Source organism: Schistocerca cancellata, chromosome 5, assembly GCF_023864275.1.
Source record: "Schistocerca cancellata isolate TAMUIC-IGC-003103 chromosome 5, iqSchCanc2.1, whole genome shotgun sequence".
Lineage (NCBI taxonomy): Eukaryota > Metazoa > Arthropoda > Insecta > Orthoptera > Acrididae > Schistocerca > Schistocerca cancellata.
The window spans coordinates 377,068,689-377,092,486 of NC_064630.1; the positions used below are offsets into that span (position 1 = coordinate 377,068,689).

Genomic DNA, 23,798 nt, shown 5'->3' on the forward strand with positions numbered 1-23,798 from the left:
TCACTAATTCATCCCTGCATTCCTTTAGCAGTTTAGGTGAAATGTCATCCAAGCCACAAGACATTTTTGGTCGAAGTGCTGATATGATTGCTAGGACGTCCCTCTCAGTAATGCTGTCGATATAAAAGGACTGGTTAGATTTTCCAAGACTAAAATTTTGTGGCTTGACATGAACTTCATTTGTACCAACTGTACTGAATTTTTGTATAAATTTCTCACACACTTCTTTTGGGTCATATATTTCTTCACCATTTTCTTTTAATGTTATGTTGCTGTGTTCATGGGAATTCTGTTTCCCACTTTCTTTATGCATTATTTTCCAGGCAGTTTTACTGATACAGCTAGAGTTCCTTATTTCAGAGGTATATTTCTGTGCTTTTAGGTTAGTCAAGGACTCTCTGTATGTTTTTTTGAGCAGTTTATATTTTGTTGAGAAATATTGTAGTTTAGTATCTCTAAAAAGTATATAGCAATCTTTCATTTTGTCCCTCAGTTCAATAATTTCAGAAGGGAGATTCTCAGCTTTATGGTTTACAGTTTTATTGGCCATTGTTGATTAAAGTGTTTAAATGATTTTCATCAAACCACATAGGTCCTCCTGATCATCGAGACACACTAATGTCAAAATGATCCTCCTTAAAATGAGAAAACCATTTTCTTGCCATGCTCAATCCAATGGCATTATTCCCATACACTGCCAAATGTTTCTGGCTGCTTCCACAGCTGTCACCCCTGTATTGAACTCAAACAGAAAAATATGTTGGAAACATCTCGATTTCTCCACTTGGTATTCCATTTTCTAACATCCACAGCTACACTCGCTATCTCCAAATGACAATATGTAAACTCAATTAGCAACAGTGAACTACAAAATTGAAAATGGCAGTTGATAATAGATCCATAACAACTGAATATCAACATTCAAATAAAAACACTTTTCATTTATGCACCGCCATAATAGTTTTATATATCCTTATTTTTGTTCCTCTAGAAAAAAATATTGGTTGAGGACTATGACAGAGATACTACTTTGATCATCCTCACCTCCCCCTTCCGTGTTCACCCCCCCCCCACACACACACACACACACACACACACACACATATCTTTAAACCCATCTACTTCTTGAAACCTGTGGTTATAAATTACAGTATTACATGACTCCTGCTTTTATGCCGAAAGCCATGGGATACTCTCCTTCCCTTTTCACTTTTCCCTCCTCATGCCTTCCAATGTAACTTCTACAAGATTTGTAATCATCTTTGGTATTCTAAAGGCCTCTATTTTCTCCCACAACTTTTCTCTGTTTATGCTACTGTAGACTTCCTTAAAATAAACAAGCAATGATGCCATTGTGTTTTTATATTCTCAGTATTTTGATAAGGCTTGTTTTAGTGCAAATGCCTGACCCATGGTAGACTTCATAAACACTGCATCTTTCTCATCTATTATCTCTTTTAAATATGGTTCCAATACTTTTTTGGAGAACATCTAGCAGGATATGCTAATGAATGAGATATCTCTATAATTTCTGCATTCTTGCTTATCTCCCATTTTATAGGCTGATTATATGATTGCTACTTTCGACTCAGCTGGCACTCTCTCTTCTTTACAAATGTTGATCAGAGGTTTGTGTATTTGTTTCCTCCCTTTTTAAGTACAATAGTTCAGCTGTATTCCATCTCTCCTTTGAGCTTAATTGCTTTTTTTGTATTTTGATTGCATTGACTGTCGTTCCATGTTGGCAGTACAGCTAAGTGGCCTGTGTTCTGATGTATATGTTGTTCATTTCTGTACTTCCATTTTCAACATTAAAAACAATTCAGAACATCCCTCCCAAATTTCCATTCTTTTTGTTCATTCTAAAACTGTATTGCCATTTTTAACTTCAACGACATACATCTGTGATACACAGTACATCCTTTTCTGAAGAACTTAACTGCCCTATAAAAATCTCTTGCATTTCTTGCAGTTTTGTCCTCTTCTGCTCCTTTAATTAGACTCTCCACAAATTCACATATTCTCCCTTTTTTCTTCTTAGGACATTTTTTGTTTCCATATTAGCATTTTCATATCTGTCTTTGGTTTCATTGGAATCCTCCTACAGATATTTTTCCTTCGCTACTCTTTCTCCATTCACTTTTTGCTCACGTTGTACTGTGAACCATGGATTTTTCTTCCTTCGTTTTTCACACTTTTACTGATTCTTCTTCCACATTTGTTTTTATCGTTTCCCACTGGCCTTCAGTGTCGGGCTATCTTCTATTGTTAGAGACTCTGATCTATTTTGAAGCTTAGTGACAAATTCCTGTGCCTCATCTTTATCTTTCAATTTGTCTATGCCATTACTCTCTTCTTTTATGCTGTTTCCATCCCATGGCTTTTCTACAGCTATTTAGTGTCGTATCTGTGTAGAATGTGCTTGCCTCAGCTCAGCTTATGATTTTTCACATTCATTGCACTGTTCTTATGCCTTTGTTCTACTAGGACATGGTCTATTTGGGTTTTTGTTCTTCTGTCTGTCAATGTCCAAGTTGCCTTATAAATTTCATTCTGAGGGAAGTATCAGGAAGGGAGCTCCGGAGCTGGTAGACAGTGGAAGGCTGTAGACTAAGAGAGGTTCACCATATACCAGAGAAAGATGGTGCTGTGCAGTGCAGTCATAGGTGATACAGAGCTGATATTCAGTGATTCAAAGTATTAATTGTTCAGGACACATTTCTGATCTCATATCATCTACAGAAGTAAGATGATAATTAGTTATTAAATCAGGAAAAAAAAATAACTGTCAGAGCTCTACTCGTAGTGCCTAACAGAGAAGCAATGATCATATGCAGTTTCAGAATGCTTGGAGAAATGAAGTGCATCTGAACTTCTTAATCTAGTATCTTTTATTACTTTATTTATAACTATAAAATTATAATCTCTTGTAATTTTTCTTCAGTAGAACTGATTCACAATATGGACAGGACTAGAACTAGCTATTTTGTTAGTAAACCTTTCGTAAAAATGATTCATTCTTTTTAGGTGATGCTGAAGATGGTAATGACATTAAAATGACAAGGAATTTCCATTGTATATTATTTTTGAACACATGCAAATTTTTGGGGTGTGTTTGAGTACTCTGTTGGGACTGACTCCATGTGGTAGTTTAAGGTGTGACTGACCTTAGGCAATAGTCAGAGCATTCCTTTGGCATGGACACTACCATATTGCATGCAGCTGACAAAATTGGCTATGAGACTGCATGTGTTAAATACTGGAACAGTGTAAGGACAAGTTTTGTAATCAGCATTCTTAAACTATACCCTCGGGGTTGCCACAAGTTCTGGAAATCAGGGAATTTCAAATATATCAGGGAAATTTGAAAAAGAAACACTAGAAAAATTTCATTTTTGTCTCAGTAGCATGAAATTGTTTGTTTACTGAGATGTTATGCTTCATTGCTGGCTGGATGTAGTTGCTTCCCTACTCTCTCATTCTTACTGCTTCTCCCCTTCCCACCCCTCCCCTCAGCTGCCAACACTGCTTGCTGCTAGCCTAGCAGCTGCCGTTGTGAGGCAGGATCTGTGAGGAGTGGTCTGTTTGGATCTGATTCCCAGAGCTTGTTGACACAGCACCTGGAGACAACGGTCATGTGTGCTTGAGTTGTTTCTGAATGATTGTGTGAATGTGTGCGCACTGTTGTTTCTTGACAAAGGCCATGACCAAAAATTTAGTTGTGAGACTGTGATTGTCTTTTCTATGTGCCTGACTGTAGCTCAGCGAGCATCTTTACGGTGAGTTGCTACCTGTCCTCATTAGTACTGATTCTCAGAGTATTTGTGCAAGTTACCTGTTGTGTGGGTGATCACCACAGTTTCACCCGTTGGATCTAGTCTCGCCGATCTGCTTGCAGGCTGCGTCTGTCTGTGTGTGGCATAATGTGGGGGATTTTCATGGTTTATCCATGGACCCAGGATTGTGGTGCTCCTCAGCAGGCCAGAGCCCACAGGTGATGGATTTCAGAAATTGTGACTGTCTCGCCACAAGTAAATTGTACTGTGCGGAGTTTTATAGACACTTTATTTATTCTAGTACATTTTGGCACTTCAAATGTAGTTTATTTATTAGAAAGTATGGACAGTAAGAAGAAGAAAATTGTGGCAGTCGCTGTCCGTTTTGTATGCTATGTACTCATGTATTACTTGAAAGAAAAATCACCCAATACCTGTAGAATAATAGACATAACACAGTGGGTAAAAACTGACAATAACGAAGTTAGTAGAACCAACATTTTATTGGCAGTCACCAATAGTTGTTTACACAACTCTTCCTCACCTTATACATTTCTTTCAAGACGCCTTCTTTTTTCTGAGGTTATTTCTGAAAGCAGTGAAGGTATTTTAAATCTGTCTTGTGAATCCAACAGAATGCATATTTTTGTCACCAGATGTGTTTCGCTTTATTGAAATAAAATATCATCAGTGGTCTTAATGAGACATATATACCACTTGCCTTGCTTTTTCCATCTAAAAACAGTTCATTACAAAAGATGTTGATGTTAGTACTTAAGATGGTTCACACATTTAGAGATAGAGAAGTCCTTACATTTTTTTGTTAACTTATGTCTTTATCTGCCCTTGAGATCTCAAAATTTGTCAGGGAAAAATGCTAAAACTTGTCTGGAAATCAGGGAAATATCAGTAAATTTCACTTGAGGAAACTTGTGGCAATCCTGACCCTCAACAAAATGTCAAATGAGGATAAATTGGGAGTTAGAGGGGGCCAAAACACCTTTGAAATCGGTTTTTCATGAAAACATTGACCCAGGAAGTTGATTGCATTGTTGGCTGTATGAGCTGTAGCATTGTGCTGCTGAAACCAGTGTTAAGGTGTAGTATTCACAGATGGTCGCAACACATATATGAAGTTCTCAGTGTTCACTGTGCCATGAAAGGATGAGATGAAGATTTGCCTTTGTGGCATGGCACACAGAACATCCACTTTTCATGCATGCAGCTGATGTGGCTTTCCTATAGCCAAATTCGTGAATTCTATGCATTCAAATATCCATTGAGATGTAACCATACCTTGTCAAACCAAAACCAGTCATAAAGTTCTTTCCTGTCTGGCATTATAGATGACAGGATCCACTGAAAGGAAGCTGCAAACTTACAGATTTTCCATTGTCTTCAGATAACAACCCATGAATATGACAATTATTTGTGGATGTGCATTTTTAAACCTTTTTGAACTGTCACCTGGGCACTACAAATTGAGAGACTAGACTGACTGTGGGTATCACACAGACTTTGTGGGACTCAAAGAATATGCAGCTTGCATATTGATTGTGTTTTCTGATGTTAGCAGTTGCAGTTGACCACTTTTTGCTGTATCAGCAGGAATAACTATTTTTTGAAGCTTTTAGTAAAGCTGATTGACAGTGAACTTGTTTGATATATTATTGTTATTATTATCGGTATGCATGCAACAACATGTGTTACCACGTAAAATACAAGTTTTCCCGGGGCTCATACCTTAGGTTGTGTTGGTGACAGAAAGGTAGTGTTTTGGGTAGTGTTTGGGCTAGGGACCATTTGTATACCCAACAGAAGGCAACAGAAGAATTGTCTTTATATAGTTATTCTACAGTACATGGTCAAGGTCTGAATATTACACATTTCAGCCAGCTTAGGCATTCTGAGTAAATCGGTTGGTTCTTTTTGCATTATATGTGCTGTACAGTGTGCTTTAAGGGGCTTGTTCGGGCACCATTTTGTTCAAGAGCAGTTCCTGAGAAAACCTCAAAAAGTGTTTCTTCACCTTTTTTGCCATCAGCAGCAGATATCTAAATAACTAACCACAGCAAATTACTCAGATTTTAATGATATACTTCCCTAAGCATTTATCTAAAAGTGCCATATTCCCGTTTTCAAAAGTCCTTACCCGTTATCAAGAAGCACCCCAAAAACATCGTTTTTTAATACCAAAACCAAGCTATAGGTTCCAAGATAGCTGTGCACAGCAAAAGGCTGTATCTATTTTGATATATTCCTAAGATCCCTATCTCAAACAATAGTGAAAATTTTCTTTATATCTTTATCCATTTCCAAGATACAGAGATTCAAAATTACCCCAATTGTACATACGAATTACGCATGTGAAATCCAGTGTGAGGATAAAAAGTAGTTTATAAAGTATTTTAGCATTTTAAAGTGTCCCCGTTATCATCAAAAGGGTTCTTGGACCCCCCATGTTGTAATACTGAAGCACATCCAAACTTTTTGTGTACATAAAATCTGATCTCAGGTGTAAAATTAGTTTTGTGATGTTTTCACATAAGCAAACTATCAAGATTTTACTGATCCATGAAGTTCTTTTCATATGAGTGGCATGCCTTACTGCAGCAGGGAAAAGAAGGGAACTAGTGGAGAAATCCTCCAACAGAGCACAAAAAAGGTGAATGTACTCCTCTTTAAAAGGCTCTGACTGAAAATTGGTGTACCAGCTACTTCATTTTACCTTCCTCAGCATCTTTAAAAATTTTCACAAAAATTTTGGCTTGCAAACATATTCATGTATTTTTACTCTGAGAGAGGAGATGGTTGCAGTGGGAAAGAGATGGAAAAGTAATAAATACTGGAAGATAGTAAACAGTGGTTATAGTATAGAAAGAGTGAAGGAGAAAATGGCATTGTGATAGAAAGTGAGAGACACAGTGGCAGTGGAATAAAACTGACAGTGAAAATGCTAAGAAAAGAGTCAAGGAGATGATTTTTCCACAGGTAGTTACTATTATTATTATTATTATTATTATTATTATTACACTCCTGGAAATTGAAATAAGAACACCGTGAATTCATTGTCCCAGGAAGGGGAAACTTTATTGACACATTCCTGGGGTCAGATACATCACATGATCACACTGACAGAACCACAGGCACATAGACACAGGCAACAGAGCATGCACAATGTCGGCACTAGTACAGATCCACCTTTCGCAGCAATGCAGGCTGCTATTCTCCCATGAAGACGATCGTAGAGATGCTGGATGTAGTCCTGTGGAACGGCTTGCCATGCCATTTCCACCTGGCGCCTCAGTTGGACCAGCGTTCGTGTTGGACGTGCAGACCGTGTGAGACGACGCTTCATCCAGTCCCAAACATGCTCAATGGGGGACAGATCCGGAGATCTTGCTGGCCAGGGTAGTTGACTTACACCTTCTAGAGCACGTTGGGTGGCACGGGATACATGCGGACGTGCATTGTCCTGTTGGAACAGCAAGTTCCCTTGCCGGTCTAGGAATGGTAGAACGATGGGTTTGATGAAGGTTTGGATGTACCATGCGCTATTCAGTGTCCCCTCGACGATCACCAGTGGTGTACGGCCAGTGTAGGAGATCGCTCCCCACACCATGATGCCGGGTGTTGGCCCTGTGTGCCTCGGTCGTATGCAGTCCTGATTGTGGCGCTCACCTGCACGGCGCCAAACACGCATACAACCATCATTGGCACCAAGGCAGAAGCGACTCTCATCGCTGAAGACGACACGTCTCCATTCGTCCCTCCATTCACGCCTGTCGCGACACCACTGGAGGCGGGCTGCACGATGTTGGGGCGTGAGCGGAAGACGGCCTAACGGTGTGCGGGACCGTAGCCCAGCTTCATGGAGACGGTTGCGAATGGTCCTCGCCGATACCCCAGGAGCAACAGTGTCCCAAATTTGCTGGGAAGTGGCGGTGCGGTCCCCTACGGCACTGCGTAGGATCCTACGGTCTTGGCGTGCATCCGTGCGTCGCTGTGGTCCGGTCCCAGGTCGACGGGCACGTGCACCTTCCACCGACCACTGGCGACAACATCGATGTACTGTGGAGACCTCACGCCCCACGTGTTGAGCAATTCGGCGGTACGTCCACCCGGCCTCCCGCATGCCCACTATACGCCCTCGCTCAAAGTCCGTCAACTGCACATATGGTTCACGTCCACGCTGTCGCGGCATGCTACCAGTGTTAAAGACTGCGATGGAGCTCCGTATGCCACGGCAAACTGGCTGACACTGACGGCGGCGGTGCACAAATGCTGCGCAGCTAGCGCCATTCGACGGCCAACACCGCGGTTCCTGGTGTGTCCGCTGCGCCGTGCGTGTGATTATTGCTTGTACAGCCCTCTCGCAGTGTCCGGAGCAAGTATGGTGGGTCTGACACACCGGTGTCAATGTGTTCTTTTTTCCATTTCCAGGAGTGTATTATTATTATTATTATTATTATTATTATTATTATTATTATTGGTTTTACAAACTATTTACCTTTTCCTCTAACCGAAGTTTATACATCAAATTTAATTTTAATTCAGTGTTCGTGACTATCTGGCCATAAATGTTGTTCAGTACTACTTCTTCTAATAAATATATGAATTCCTTGTATCCATGCAGCCAGTGGTCTCCCTCTTTTATTCCTTCAGGTGGTTCCTTTCCTCAGCAGTCTCCCTCTAACATATCTCTCTCTCTCTCTCTCTCTCTCTCTCTCTCTCTCTCTCTCTCTCTCTCTCTCTCCTTCCCCCCTTTCCCTTCCCCCTCCCTCTCCCCCCCCCACTCCCCCCCCCCCCCCCCACACACACACACACACACAGAATCAATAATCGAACTTTTCTTCCTGTTGATTTCACTTGTGACTCTTTCCCATCTGAATATCCTAGCAGACCCTCTCCGTTGCCATAAATATTTCCATTAATTATGACTTACTGGCCATAATTCTGAGCCAGATGTCCTAATGCTTCTAATAATTGTTTTGAAGATTTTTCTTTTGCTTCTTTTCTAGTCTGTTGATCACACAAACTAGGCTACCATTGACTACCATTTAATGGTGAATAATGAACTTTACAGTATTTGTTCTTGTATTAATTTCCTTACCTTCTTCACCATCATGAGATTTTTTGCTCCCAGATACTTATACAGCATGTGTAATGTTTCCGTACCATTTTCCAGTATCAAATCCTTATTCGTTCCTCGTATTACAGTGTATTTTGTTTTATTTGTGTTGTCATGAAGCCCCCTTTTTATACCTCTCTATTAGCATATTTACCCAAGCACTGATGACTTTGAATATAAGAAAACACACCCCCCACCCCCAGCTTTTTTTTTTTTTTTTAAGAGGCTATTTGAGAAAAGTTTATTTTTAACATATTCTGATTAATCAAAATTACAAACTGTTTTATTGACATAAAAGTAACTGCCAAAAGGTTAACATTATACCTGTTCTAAACTTATGTCATTTATTTATTGATTGATTGACTACATTTTGATAGTACTAGGAGAAATAAAAAAATGAAAAGAAATGATTCACATTAATTTTCAGACTTTTTTTTCCTACCTTTTTTGCTTACTAACCGTTTAGTCTGTGGTGTTGCTATTTTCAGTCATCATCATGATCATCATCAGTATCCTAATAGCACAGCTGTGAAATTTTTATCATTGTTGTCACAAATAGTTGGCTGTTTCTTTCTAATATGATGCTATTTCTGAGGTTGCTGTTACAGAGAGTTCTGAGAACACAGCTGTTTTTTTCCTAACACATTTTAGATTTTGCTTCTGTTCTGCCATGAGAATGTTGCAATGTCTCTTTCTTCCAGACATATCGCCCACCCACTGCTCCCTTATGGGCTTTATAGAACCAGCTGACACACCCCCTTTCATTCCCATCATATGTCATGGATAACGTTGACAACATTGCAGCAAGAGACACGTAAATACATCACTTGCCCATATCTCGACTTTTACCGTCTCCTGCAGAAATTAATATTCAAGTTGTGTATTTGACCAATATTAAAATAATTTCGATTCCGACTACAAATGGATTCAAGCAAACTGCTGTTTAAACTTTGTAAATGTTCATGAAAAGCCAAAGTACGTGATACAAATTGCCATGGTTGACAACGCAATGAAATTTGTTGACAATGCAACGAAATTTATTGCTTGCTCATCACTTCCCTCCCCGTAATCATCCTAGCTGTCTGCCAAGCTGGTGTCACTGCTCCCTCTGCAAACCTTCCATACTGCTGCGCTTAAGCAATAGTGAAACACAGACAGCAATATCTTCTAAGGCACAGGTCATATGTAGCATCACCAACTAATACATAAATAAGATTGAAATTACAATTCAGTCCCAGTCTTGAACTTTCACTCGTCCCACACTCTAGTGATGTCCGTTCATACTATCTCCGTGACAAATCTTGCCACTGTAATTTGTTCTTGCAATAACAAACTTTTCATTCTGGATTAATTTTCCTTCTTGTTTCAACTGAATATCGTCATCATCATTTTCTAAAGCTGGTAACATTTTTACCTTGTATTTCAAACCGTGAGAAAAGACAAAATTTCTCATGTGCAATCCAATTGGCAAATCATTACAGTGTCTCATAATAAAATAAGAGGTAGATCTTGATTCCGAATCAACTAGTGTTTTGTGAAGAACAGCATTTCTGTTTTTGAATATTATCTTTACTTAAAAAGAGCATTAATGTTTTTATATGATATCCATACATGTATAAGAACGTTTATTGCAAACCTGTTCAAATACAAAAAAAAAGTTTGTAAGATGGTAGAATTTAAAACTGTTTCCTCCTGCATTTCACAAAATTGTCAAATTTTAATCGGAGCAATAGACTGTTGTAGTGTGCAGTTCTTAGTTTCTCACATAATATCTTACACTAGTGCCATGTGAATCAAAGTCCCATGATCGATTGAGCATGTAAATACTGTATCAAGTGCTTCATCACATTGGGAAATCTTGATCCTGTTGGAACACGAATTACATTTGCCAAGCCCTGCTCTTTGGAATTCATCAAAATAAATTGCATGTGCCCTCAATAGCCAAAGCTTCATGTTTAAATATCAGATGACCCATATAAATGTAAGCCTACCCCTATATACTCTACTAAACAACATAAAAAAGTTTAACTTAGTGGCAATGGTTTAATCTGCGAATATAACACAACCCTGTACTTCGAATCATGAATTTGGGAAAAAACCTCATCTTATAATCAGATAAATGTGATTTCTGGTGATATATTCAATGCCTTCTTCGGCTTGTGTCAGAATCAGCTGATCATAGGCAAATTGTAGTGAATATTAGTACTATCATTTATTGGGATTCCCATTTTTTTTTCTTCTAGTTTTCCAACATTTTCTCAGTATATATTTTACAAATTGTCGGTGATTGGCTGCATTCCTGATGTAATCTGTTTGTAACTTTAAATCCAGATGCGAGAGGCAGTTTTGTATATTTATTCTTCTGTAGCAACAATATTGAAAGGAACTCCACATAGATGTTGAGTTGCAGACAGGCACAGTGCTGCTAGAAATATTCGACTTTCAGATTAAGTCCTTTATCAAACGCAGAAAACTTGCACACATCCACATAAGCACAACTCACACACATGACCACTGTCATCTCCAAGTCGTGAAGTGTGACTGCAAATGCATCTGAAGCAAGCGTCAATCTGGCTATAGTGTAGTTGTGAATGACTTCGTACATAACGGTAAGGAGAGGTGGGCTACAGAGTGGTGTGTCAACTGTCGTTGTATGGAAGCTGAACAGGAGCAGAAATAATTAGCAAAGAAGTTAGCTCATTAAACAGAGGATTTACTTAATTTTTATTTCTCCAAGTGTACAAAGACTCATTACAAATAATACAGCAAGAAATAGAGTCCAGTTCTCGAGATCAACAAAGAAGAGACTATCTGAATTAAAGCACGAATGATGGCAGTGGAACCACAATTAGGCAGCGTCTGCATAGCGTCACATAGTGTAGGCCCTTGAAGGCCGAGTGGACTGTCCGACAGCCACAATCGGTCTTGTATTGTGGCGCCAGATGGTGCTTGTGGTATGGAGCCATTGGAGGTGTCACTCAACGAACATGCTCCATTGAGTTCACTGGATCCCGCACTGCTGCTGTTGCCATCTGCTGGAAACTTACAGTTTCATTGCCAACTTTGTTGCCCTTGGAGTGGTATCAATATGTGATATCACAAGAGGGATAGCATTGGTGGAGTGGGAAAGATAGTAGTTCTGCCTGCGGGAGCATAGAGGAATGTGGTGGAGATAGGACAGGGCTGCTTTCACAGGTGGCTCTGCCTTTTATGGGGTAAAATATGCCTGTGACAGAACTGGAGCATGCGGTGGTGGGAGGAAGTACGGGAAAGGTCTTGCAGCCCAGTCTACTGCAGGGATATGCAGCATGAGGTAAGCAATGGGGGGCAGTGGTGCATTAGAGGTGGGCAAGAATATTGCGTTAGTTAGATGCACAGTGAAATATCTCTGTGTATGGGTTGGGGAGGATATTTTTTATTTCATGACACAGTGAGAGATAGTCAACTGTGACAGGAATGTAATTCATGTGCCCCAGTCCAGGGTTGTACTAAGTGACAAGAGGGGTGGGGAGAGTTCTCCTTAAGCTGCCATTTCACAACCTGACTGGTCAACCTACTGGTCAGATGCATTTTCTCTGAGGTTTTGGCAGATAGTTACAATTTCATTTTTGCAATGTGTAGATGGATACAACCCAAACACATCCTGTTATCACGCCTTTTATACAATGTCCGCCATTGACAGAAAGTGTCAGTCTGTTTCCTGTGAGAAACAAAATTACTTTTAAATCAGAATTTTATGTACCCATTCAATAGAGCAGTCCAAAATTAGTCTAGAGCAATATTCATTTTTCGACATGTGTTAATGGGAACAGTAAAACATGAAGAATAATCAGTACTCCAGCAGTGACTGAGCAATGCTTCTGCAAGGCAGTAGCAATCAGCACGAGCCAAGGTATTGCTTCTGGAGTACAGGTTATTCTTTGTGTTTTACTGTTCCTGTTAATGCACGTCATTAAAACAAATACCACACTAGACTAAATAGGGACAGCTGTGCGTAATGGGGATGTAAAATTGCACTTTGAAAATCATTGTGTTTGGAACAGGAAACAAACGGGTGCTTTCCATTGACGCTGGGGGGTCACATGAAAGATGTGATGAGCAGGATTTGTCTGGGCTCACTCCAGCCACACACAGCAAAAACAAAACTGCAGTTGTCTACCGAAACACCAGAGAAAATGCACCTGAAAACTCTTAGGACAGAGACACTGTATAGATGACCTAGCAGACAAGGCTTTTTGTGGTTGATGCTGTCACATACAGAGAAGTCACAATGGTAGAAAATCGTAGCAAAATGCAGGAAGACCTGCAGAGGATCGATGCTAAGTGCAGGAAATGACTGTTGGCCCTCAGCATAAATAAAGATAGTGTATTGCTAATACATAGATAGGAAGACCCTTTATTGTATGATTATACACAACAGCAGAACAATCAATGGAAGCAGGGACTTTCATGAAATACTTGGGAAGATGCATACAGGCACGTTTCATTATAAGTTCATTTAGTAAGCACAAAAGTGTCACAGAGATGATCAATCAACTACAGTAGCAGATGCTGCAAGAGAGGCATTGTGCATCATGGTGTGGTTTGTTGTTAAATTTCTAAGAACATATGTTCCTAGAAGAGTCAACAAATATATTGCTACCTCCTACGTATATCTCCAAAAGAAGCTGAAGCCCACGTGGAGGCTTACTGGTAATCATTCTACCCATGATTTATTTGTGCTGGAACAGGAAAGTGGGGAAGTGACATTGGTACGCAAAGTACCCTCTGCCACACACTGCAGTGTGGCTTGCAGAGTATAGATGTAAATGTAGAAGTAGAAGGGACTTCTTGGTATGGAATGGGAGGCAGATGTCGAAGTGGAAGTATTGTTGATGACTAATAGGTCTTATGATGTGGCTGGAGGTATTGATGTAGCCATCCTTGAGGTGGAGATCTTATTAAGGAATTTGGCTCTTGGGGCTGAGGACCATGTAAATTGAATGGGAGAAGGCATTGAGGTTCTAGAGGAATGTGGATAGGTTGTCCTCATCCTCAGTCCAAATCATGAAGATGTCAGTGAATATGAACCAGGTGAGGGACTTGGGATTGTGAGTGGCTACAAAGGATTCCTCTAGATGACCCATGAATAGGTCAGCACTGCGTAGTGTCATGCAGATACCTATTGCTGTACCTTACCATGGGTTTGTTTGTAGGTGATGTTTTCAAAGAATAAGTAATTATGTGTGAGGATATGGTTGATCATGGTGACCAAGATAGAGGTTTGTAGTGTGCATATATGTTTAGCAGGCAAATAAATTTTCCAGCGGCATGCCGCAAAAACAGAAAATAATTTATTTGAAAGTTGTTGCAAAATGTAATCTCAGAAATAAATTACAAATATGCAGGTTTGCTTCTTTACTGTGATTAATGTGAGCATTTATTGTCTCTAGCAATTGATAAATAATTGAAGGAGTGAAGAAATGTAATGAGAGTGAAGTAAGCACATATAATTTGAATATATTTACACTTTTATTGATGAATAAATACATGTACCTTTGATAACAGTCAGTCAAGGAAGGCAGCAAGAACAGAAATGGAAATTTAAAATGGCTGTAATTAGGTTTATAATAGTTTTCAGCGACCATCAAGCCATATTAGAAGACCACAGAGATGCACATTTAGTGCTTCAAACTCCTATACAAGGCTACACCATCTGTGAGGTATTAAATATAACTCAGATTAATGACATTTCGCTACAATATATTATTTTACCTCTAATGCCAGAACTCTTTATTTCTGAAAAAACAAGGCTGTTCCATTCTGATGCTACTCACGGGGCTATTAAATCACTGCTATTTATTTAATTTTCTTTAATATCAGTGATTTAATTTTTTTCTTTTATTTGATTGGGAACTTTGATTGTTGTTGGCTGACAAAGAGATATGTTTTTTGGTTTCCTTTTGTATATACTGTTTTGATTACGTTGGTTTGTGTACACATCACCATTTGGTTATTTTCACAGTTTTTTTTTCTCTTTTCTACAGTGGTGTGATTTTCCATTATTGGCCATATTGCATTGCATTGTCTATGTCAACATATTTTTTAGGTCGTAAAGACAGATTTCTCATACGTTCCAGATCAATTTTAACTCTGCCTCGCCATTTGGTCTAGTGTCATGGACAACTGGTGAAACCATCAAAGAAGGCTTCGACACTGTGATACACACAGTCTGTGGCCTCCGATGCTGCTGGCCTCGGCAGCCAGAGACTGTGGTCATGTGTGAATATGTTGCACATCGTGTGTGTGTGTGTGTGTGTGTGTGTGTGTGTGTGTGTGTGTGTGTGTGTGTGTGGTGTGGTGTTGTGTTGTGTTGTGTTGTGCGGTGTTGTGTTGTGCTAAGTTGTCTAATTCTGATGAAGGCTATTTTTTGCCAAAAGCTTACTTGTTTGACAGTCTTTTTGTTGCGCATATTTGCGACTCAGCATCTCAACTATATGATGAGTAGAAACTGTCCTTTTCATAAAGTTGTTATTATTCCATTACAAGATTTTATGAGTGGTATAAATGTTTAAAAGAAGGTTGAGAATACGTTGAAGATGGCAACTGCCCTGGATGCCCCAGTGCATCAGTTACTGACAACATTGTGGAAGAAGTAAAGAAAATGGTCTGGAAAATCATGGAATCACCATCAAAGAGGTTGCTGATGATGTCAGCATATTATTTGGTTCACGCCAATCAATTTTTTCAGATGGTTTGGGCATGAAACGTGTAGTAGCAGAAGTTTGTTCTGAAATTGTTGAGTTTCAACCAAAAATGACATCACATAGACATCGTTGAATGAAGTCGACTATGGTCCAGAACTTCTAAAGGAGGTCACAACAGGTGACAAAACATGGGTATATAGGTAGGACATAGAAATCAAGGCCCAAATCGTCCTACTAGAAATTGCTGAAGAACCAAGATAAAAAAAATGGGCAAGTTCAATCACGTGATGGTTCTTCTCACGTTTTTTTCAATTACGATGGGATAGTGCATTATGAGTTCCTGTCTTACAGTCGATGAGGAATACTACCTGGAAGTTATGCTCTGTTTGCATGAAGCAATCCAAAGGAAATCACCAAACTTGTGACTAAACCACTCATGGAAATTCCATCACAATAATGCTCCTGCTCACACGTCAGATATGTCATCCTACAAACATCCTACAGTGACCACATTTCAGAAATCTAGATGCATCTCCGGTCCCTCCTCAAATCCTTAGATCCATCGCAGAACCTCTCTCCAGACCCTATCTCTTTCCTCACCTCCACCACTCCCTGCACCCCTTCCTTCTATGTGCTTTTGGCAAATATCTTAAAAGAAGAAGAAGAAGAAAGATTCAGCCTATTACCCATAATCAACCCTCATGTACAAAAGACGCAGACCATTTCCTCTACCAACTCTCTGCGGTTGGTGTTTCTTTGCCAACCAGTGTCCGCTTGTCATCTCTGATGTCACCTCCCTCTAACTAACATCCCCAATGTTCATGTCCTTGCCACTATTGAACATTACCTTTACCAGTGCCTGAATGACACCAAACCTACAACCTCCTTTCTGGTCAACTACAATCACTTCTTCATTGAAGCCATCACCTACAAACAAATCTGCAGTACAGCAGTGGGCACTCACATAGCACCATTCTTTAAAAACAACATTGTCACAACCTCTCAAATGAAAGGAACAGCACCGTAGTAAACTTGTGGCAACATTCTGTGGCATGCAGCATTTTATTCAAATGCTAGATGCTACAGAATGTTTTTACAAATGTACTGTTGTGGTGTGCCTTTTATTTCACAACTCATGACTATGTTCTTTTTAAAGAGTTGTCACTTTTCGAGGCTTGTGAGTAACCAGATCTGAAGATGATTATCAAATTGTTAGAAACTAATAATGAAATGTGGCTAATTGAAACAGACTGGTACAATAAATATTTTAGAACATATGTCAGAAAATAGTACTCCTACTCTTTTGGAACTACTGTTTCCTTATTCATGGAGGAGAGAGGATTGTTCGTGAAAGGCTGAAATATAGGCGAGCCACTCTGAGACTGGGTGAGAGGGACCATTCTCTACTTCAAGTGTATGTTTTGATAGTGCTAGGAATTGCACCTTGTGGAGGTAAATATTGAACAGCCATACTGTCCTCATTTTGATTTTAAATATGTGTCTCTTGATTTGCCCCATCAGTGTGTGCACATATTACACATTATCATTTATTTAGAGAGTAAATTGTGAATTCTCTCAAGTTGGTGTACTCCGTAATTATTTTTGTATTGTACTTAACACATTTGGGGATACTAGATTATTATAATTGTCCTTCCAAATGGTATCACTAAATATCTGTGAATGTTAATATTTCAGGTATGGCAGTCCAGACTTGTGTCTACATCACTTAATGTTATTAGTGGACATGTTAAAATTACTGGATTGGAGTTCTGGATACAGGCCAGAGGTGGTGCAAATAATATCACTAATCAAGCGATTATATCCACTTTTACCAGAAAAACATAAAGCACAAATGATACAAAGTTATCCTCTTCCAGAGAACATTGTGTTTTGGTGTGTTCTGCAACGTTCATCAGCTGTTACTGATGCTTCTACTGTGGATGTTGCTAAAGAGATAATGCAGCTGATTGAAGAGTTCAAGCAAGGATCACTGTCTTCTGATAAATACAAAAAAATGGTATGTATTTGTATATTAATATTTTAAGTAGAAGTAGGCAGAATCAGACACTGGAAAATCCTGGATGGAATAACAATAATATGAAAAGGATAGATTGCTACTCAGACAATGGAAACTCCATGTTGGAATACCAACAATATTAGGAAAGGAATAGATTGCTACTAACAGTAAAGATGACCCATTGTGTTTCAGACAGGCACAACAAAAAGACTGTTACAGATGACAGCTTTTGGCCAAAGCCTTCTTCAGCAAAGAAAAAACACACACACACACACACACACACACACACACACACACACTCAAGCAAGCACACCTCATGCACACATAAGTTCTACCACCGGTACTCCGATCGGACCGAAATGCAATCGTTATTTGAACAGTAGTCTGGATTGGGGTGAGGAAAGTGGGGGAGAGGGGGGGGGGAGAACAGGGTATGGGTGTGGAGAGAGAAGAGGACTGTCTAGTGAGATATGCAGGGTCCAGATGGTGGCCTGACAAGACTGCCAGGCGTAGTGTCAGGAGGGGGAATTGGGAGTAGATACGTAAAAGAGCAAAGGAAGGGAAAGTAGGGGGCATTCACAGAGGGCGACACATAATGAGGGTGAGGGGATGTGAAGAGGGAGAAGGTGATAGGACAGAGGGGGCAGAAACTGTTGGGTGGAGGGTGTGAGGGCAGTAGGTTACCACAGGTTGAGGCTGGGATAATTTCAAGAGCAGACAGTGTGTTGTAAGTTAACTCCCATCTGTGCAGTTCAGAAAAGCTGGTGGTAGAGAGGAAGATCCAGATGACCTGGGGTGTGAAGCAGCCATTGAAATCAAGCATGTTATATTCAGCTGCATGTTGTGCCACAGGGTGGTCTACTGTGACCACTAATCCTAGTGGACAGATGGTTTGTAGTCATACCAATATAAAAAGTTTTGCAGTGATTGCAGCAGAGCTAGCATACAACATAATTGCTTTCACTGGTGAACTTGCCTTTGATGGAATAAGATAAGCTACAATGGATCTGGAATAGGAAGTGCTGGGTGGGAAGATTGGGCAAGTCTTGTGCCTGGATCTTCCACAGGGATATGATCCTGTGGCAAGAGGTTGGGATTGGGAGTGGGATAGGGATGGACTAGGATGTTGTGGAGGTTGGGTGAGCAACAGAACACCAGTTTAGGAGGGATGGGTAGGATCTCGGGTAGGATATCCCTCATTCCAGGGCATGATGATTGATGATCAAAGCAGTAATGATGGATGTGGTTGTTACAGGGCAGGGTGGTACTGGGTGTCTAATGTGGCACTCCTTTGTAGTTGGCCTTGATGGGACTTTCAGCAGGTTTCCATGGCTGTGCTGCGAATTTATTTGTATACCTTCCCTTCAAAGAAAAAGTAGTGATGTGTTAGGATAAAGTTAGTTAGGTATATGAGCAATAAGGTAGCGGATGTGGAGTCCATAGGACATTGAGGAATGCAGTGTGCAGTTGCGGCAAGACCATGGGCATGAGGGATTTTGGTGTATAGGCAACTGGCAGCAATAGTGATTAGTAGGGAACCAAGAGGTAAAGTGGGTGGGGTGGTGGAGAGTCATTGAAGGAAGTGGCTGGCATCTTTGACATGGGGGGCTAGATTACCAGCAATTGGGTGGAAGGGTTGTTCAGTGATTGCCAAAATCTTTTCAGTGGGGGCACACTAACAAGCTACAATGGGGTGTCCAGGATTTTTGGGTTTGTGAATTTTGGGGAGCATGTAGAAGGTGGGCATATGAAATGTCACAGGGGTGAGGACGGAAATGGCATCCGGGGAGAGGTTCTGGGAAGGGCCTAATACTTTAAGTGGGGATTGGAGATTGTTGGAGTTCTGGGATGGAATCACTCTGGCAGAGTTTATAGGTGGACGAGTCAGACAATTGGCAGAGATCTTCCGCAAGGTAGTCACCATGACTCATCACGGCAGTGGTGGAGCCTATGTTCGCAGGGAGGTTGATTAGATCTTTCTTCTACTGAATCCTTGGTGTTCTTAGGAAGGAACCTGGGAAATGATGGTGAGCCCAAGTTGGAAGTAAGGAATTCTTGGAAGGTGACTAGGGAGCAGTTGGGTGGAAGAATCATGGTTGGATGGTGGTATGAACTGGTAGAGGCAGGATTCAATGTTGGAATTAGGTTGGCTTTGATTGGAGGGATTGGTGGCAGAGAAGTGTTTCAATTGCAAGGATCACAATTGGGAGAGTAGGTCTTTGATGACTTTAATATGGTTAAATTTGGATGTAGAGCTAAGGGTGAGGCCTTTGGAAAGGACAGACTTCTGTGGGGCTGAGAATTTTGGTGGAAAGTTTAATAACAGTGTTCCAGGATTGTTTAGACCCTGGATTTGGAGTTTTGATAGGAAGTTTTGGGGGATGAGACAAGTTGAAAAGATCTTCTAGGCAGGGTCTGAGTGCTATGAAGTTTGACGAGGAGCAACACTGTGGGTAGGATAGGAATTGGATAGTGGTGCTGTTCACCACTTAGAGGAGATATTGAGTGACAGGCAGGCACATTAGAAAGACTGCTACATATTATTAGCCACACACACGCCCGCACGGCCATGGTGGACATGTTATTACTGAATTGGATTCTGGTCATCATCATGTGGTAAGGCCTGACTCTGACTGTGTATTAGATGAGCAGTGATCTTTGCCGGAGTGGGTAGTGTGCTTGCAGAAGAGGTGTAGAGTATGGAAGGAAAATTTAGCAGGGGAATGCTCTGTTCAAGAATTACAAGAGGGTGCTTTCACACGTGGCTCTGCCTTTGATCGTGTACACCTTCTGGGTTACAGGACTGGAGTAGGTGGTGGTGGGAGGGTGCATGGGACAGGTTTTACACCAGGGACGGTTACAAGGGTAGGAGCCAGAGGGTGGGGAAGGGGGTTTGGGGACTTCATAGGGATGAACTAAGAGGTTACAAAGGTTAGGTGGACGACGGAAAGACACTCTAGGTGGAGTGGGGAGGATTTCATGAAGGATGGATCTCATTTCAGGGCAGGATTTGAGGAAGTCGTATCCCTGCTGGAGAGCCACATTCAGAGTCTGATCCAGTCCCAGAAAGTATCCTGTCACAAGTGGGGCACTTTTGGGGTTCTTCTGTGGGAGGTTCTGGGTTTGAGGAGATGAGGAAGTGGCTCTGGTTATTTGCTTCTGTACCAGGTCGGGAGGGTAGTTACGGGATGTGAAAGCTGTTTTCAGGTTGTTGGTGTAATGGTTCAGGGATTCCGGACTGGAGCAGATTCGTTTGCCACGAAGACCTAGGCTGTAGGGAAGGGACCGTTTGATATGGAATGGGTGGCAGCTGTCATAATGGAGGTACTGTTGCTTGTTGGTGGGTTTGATGTGGATGGACGTGTGAAGCTGGCCATTGGACAGGTGGAGGTCAACTTCAAGGAAAGTGGAATGGGATTTAGAGTAGGACCAGGTGAATCTGATGGAACCAAAGGAGTTGAGGTTGGAGAGGTAATTCTGGAGTTCTTCTTCACTGTGAGTCCAGATCATGAAAATGTCATCAATAAATCTGTACCAAACTTTGTGTTGGCAGGCCTGGGTAACCAAGGAGGCTTCCTCTAAGCGACCCATGAATAGGTTGGCGTACGAGATGGCCATCCTGGTACCCATGGCTGTTCCCTTTAATTGTTGGTATGTCTGGCCTTCGAAAGTGAAGAAGTTGTGGGTCAGGATGAAGCTGGCTAAGGTAATGAGGAAAGAGGTTTTAGGTAGGGTGGCAGGTGATCGGCGTTAAAGGAAGTGCTCCATCGCAGCGAGGCCCTGGACGTGCGGAATATTTGTGTATAAGGAAGTGGCATCAATGGCTACAAGGATGGTTTCCGGGGGTAACAGACTGGGTAAGGATTCCAGGCATTCGAGAAAGTGGTTGGTGTCTTTGATGAAGGATAGGAGACTGCATGTAATGGGTTGAAGGTGTTGATCTGCGTAGGCAGAGATACGTTCTGTGGGGGCTTGGTAACCAGCTACAATGGGACGGCCAGGATGACTGGTTTGTGAATTTTAGGAAGAAGGTAGAAGGTAGGGGTGCGGGGTGTTGGTGGGGTCAGGAGGTTGATGGAGTCAGGTGAATGGTTTTGTAGGGGGCCTGAGGTTCTGAGGATTCCTTGAAGCTCCGCCTGGACATCAGGAATGGAATTACCTTGGCAAACTTTGTAAGTAGTGTTGTCTGAAAGCTGACGCAGCTTGTGTGTGTGTGTGTGTGTGTGTGTGTGTGTGTGTGTGAGAGAGAGAGAGAGAGATGACTGACAGCTGATAGCTAGTGGTCTTTGTCTCTCTGTCACCCAACACTTCTTTATGTACTGAGTAGCAATCTATCCTTTTCAAATTGCTGTTAAGTAGATTTAGTTAATTTTAAATCTACTACAATATTGTCTCTTACAGAAAGGATACTGAACAGTACCAGCATAAACTTTGGGAACAACCCAAGATTAAAGTAAAAACACTTAATTACTTTCTATGTTATTGGAAAGCCATCTTTCTATTTGCTTTTGGAATCTGTGAGCAATATGTTTTTATATGAATATTGTGGATAGAACCCCATGTGGAACGTGTTAGGAAGCAATTGCCTAGTAGTCTGGAATAGATAACATTTCATAATTGTACCTACAAGAAAGATGTACCTTTTAAATATAATTTCATTTTAATGATTGTGATTCTGCCTGGTTAAATGATTACCCGGAGAGCGGACTTTCAGAGTTGCGGAGTCTTTTATTAAAAACGTCAATAAATCTTCAGTTTTTTGAAGTTTGTATTTTTGTCGTTGCAAATCAAGCTTGTTGCCATGTATGACTTATTGAAACACTTTGGTCAAAATCTAGTACTTCCTATTGTTATAAGGTTTTGAAAACTTTCAGTTTTTGCAGAACTTGGTATTTGCTCTCAGCCAGTTAAAGCAAAAGTTGATAAACGCAAACTGTGCTTTGCTTGTGAGAAACCAGAAGGGGGGATAACAACGTAGGACATCATTGTTGATGATAATGTGAGAGAGTTTCATGCAGAAACCTGTTGAAACAGATCGGCCACCAGGCATACCAGTGAACCCAAAAGCCTTAGGAAGAAAATAATGCAGAGCAGCTGATCTCAGTTATAATTATATGACAGTTTTTATTGTCATGTAAACAGCTTAAACAAAACTGACCAGGATAAATTATTACTAAATTCTGTGGTAATCACATCACCAAAACAAAGGAACACCAAGAAAGAATTAAAAAGCAAGAATACTGCTTTGATAAAGTATAGCAAAAGGAAAAAAAATATATGACCAGGCAGTACCATGTGTGTCGCAACATTTCAGGCAACATCAGAGATGTCCAAAGACAGACTCTCAAATTTGGCTTCTAAATTTCATGTAACAGGAAGCTACTGAGGGAGGAACTGCAGCACTATTAAAAATATGGAAGTTACGTGAGCTGTAAAGAATGATATCAAAAGATATAGCTGTAGAGAGAACCACTATTCAAGGAAAAAGGCCAAAAGAGGTAGTTTACTATCTGAGTTGAATAGAGTCAAAATGTGGAAACATTTCTGTTCAAAAAGGGATGCATCAGGTCTTTATCAAAGTACAGTTTTGTCATTTAAAACTCTCTTAAATATACATACCCAACATGCAAGATTGGCATACTGAAATTAAAAAAAAAAAATCTGGGAATAAAGGATCAGTTAATAATAAACTACAGGTTTCACAAATTCTGTGCATTAATGTGGTTAAAGTAGTTTTAATATACAACAGAACCAGCCAGTAACAGAGTTCTCTGTAGGTGAAGTATTCTATTCAAGATAGGTTTGGCTATACAGTTTGTGCATTAAGATTCATTCCCCAGCACAGAGAAAGAGAGAGAGAGATTGCATTTTATACTTGGCTTGAAACAGAAGGATTGAAAGGATGCAGCCAAGCAGCCTCTGCTCTATTGGATCTTCTCAGCAACCTTGAGGCATCCCAGCCAGATAAGGACCCAAATGAAATTCATTTATCTTCTGAACACTGTACCAGTCAAAATAAAAATGCAGTAATGATGTGCACACTAATGGCCTTCACGGAAGAAAGCAGAAAAAATCATGAATTGGTACATTACTGCCCTATTTGTAGCCACAGTTATATGCTTCCTGACTCTGTTTGGTAGAGTGGAAAATGACTACCAAATATTCTTGCACCAACTGAATACTATAAA

The 23,798-nt window shown here is 40.6% G+C and overlaps 1 protein-coding gene across 1 annotated transcript in view; it reads left to right on the forward strand.

Moving 5' to 3' along the window:
* The window catches only part of LOC126188549 (uncharacterized protein C1orf112-like), a 186,582-nt gene that overhangs the window by 143,854 nt on the left and 18,930 nt on the right, over positions 1 to 23,798 (forward strand). Inside the window, exon 11 of the mRNA XM_049930148.1 lies at positions 17,289 to 17,610. Coding sequence (XP_049786105.1) covers positions 17,289 to 17,610 — 322 coding nt within the window. The remainder of the gene's footprint in view (positions 1 to 17,288; positions 17,611 to 23,798) is intronic.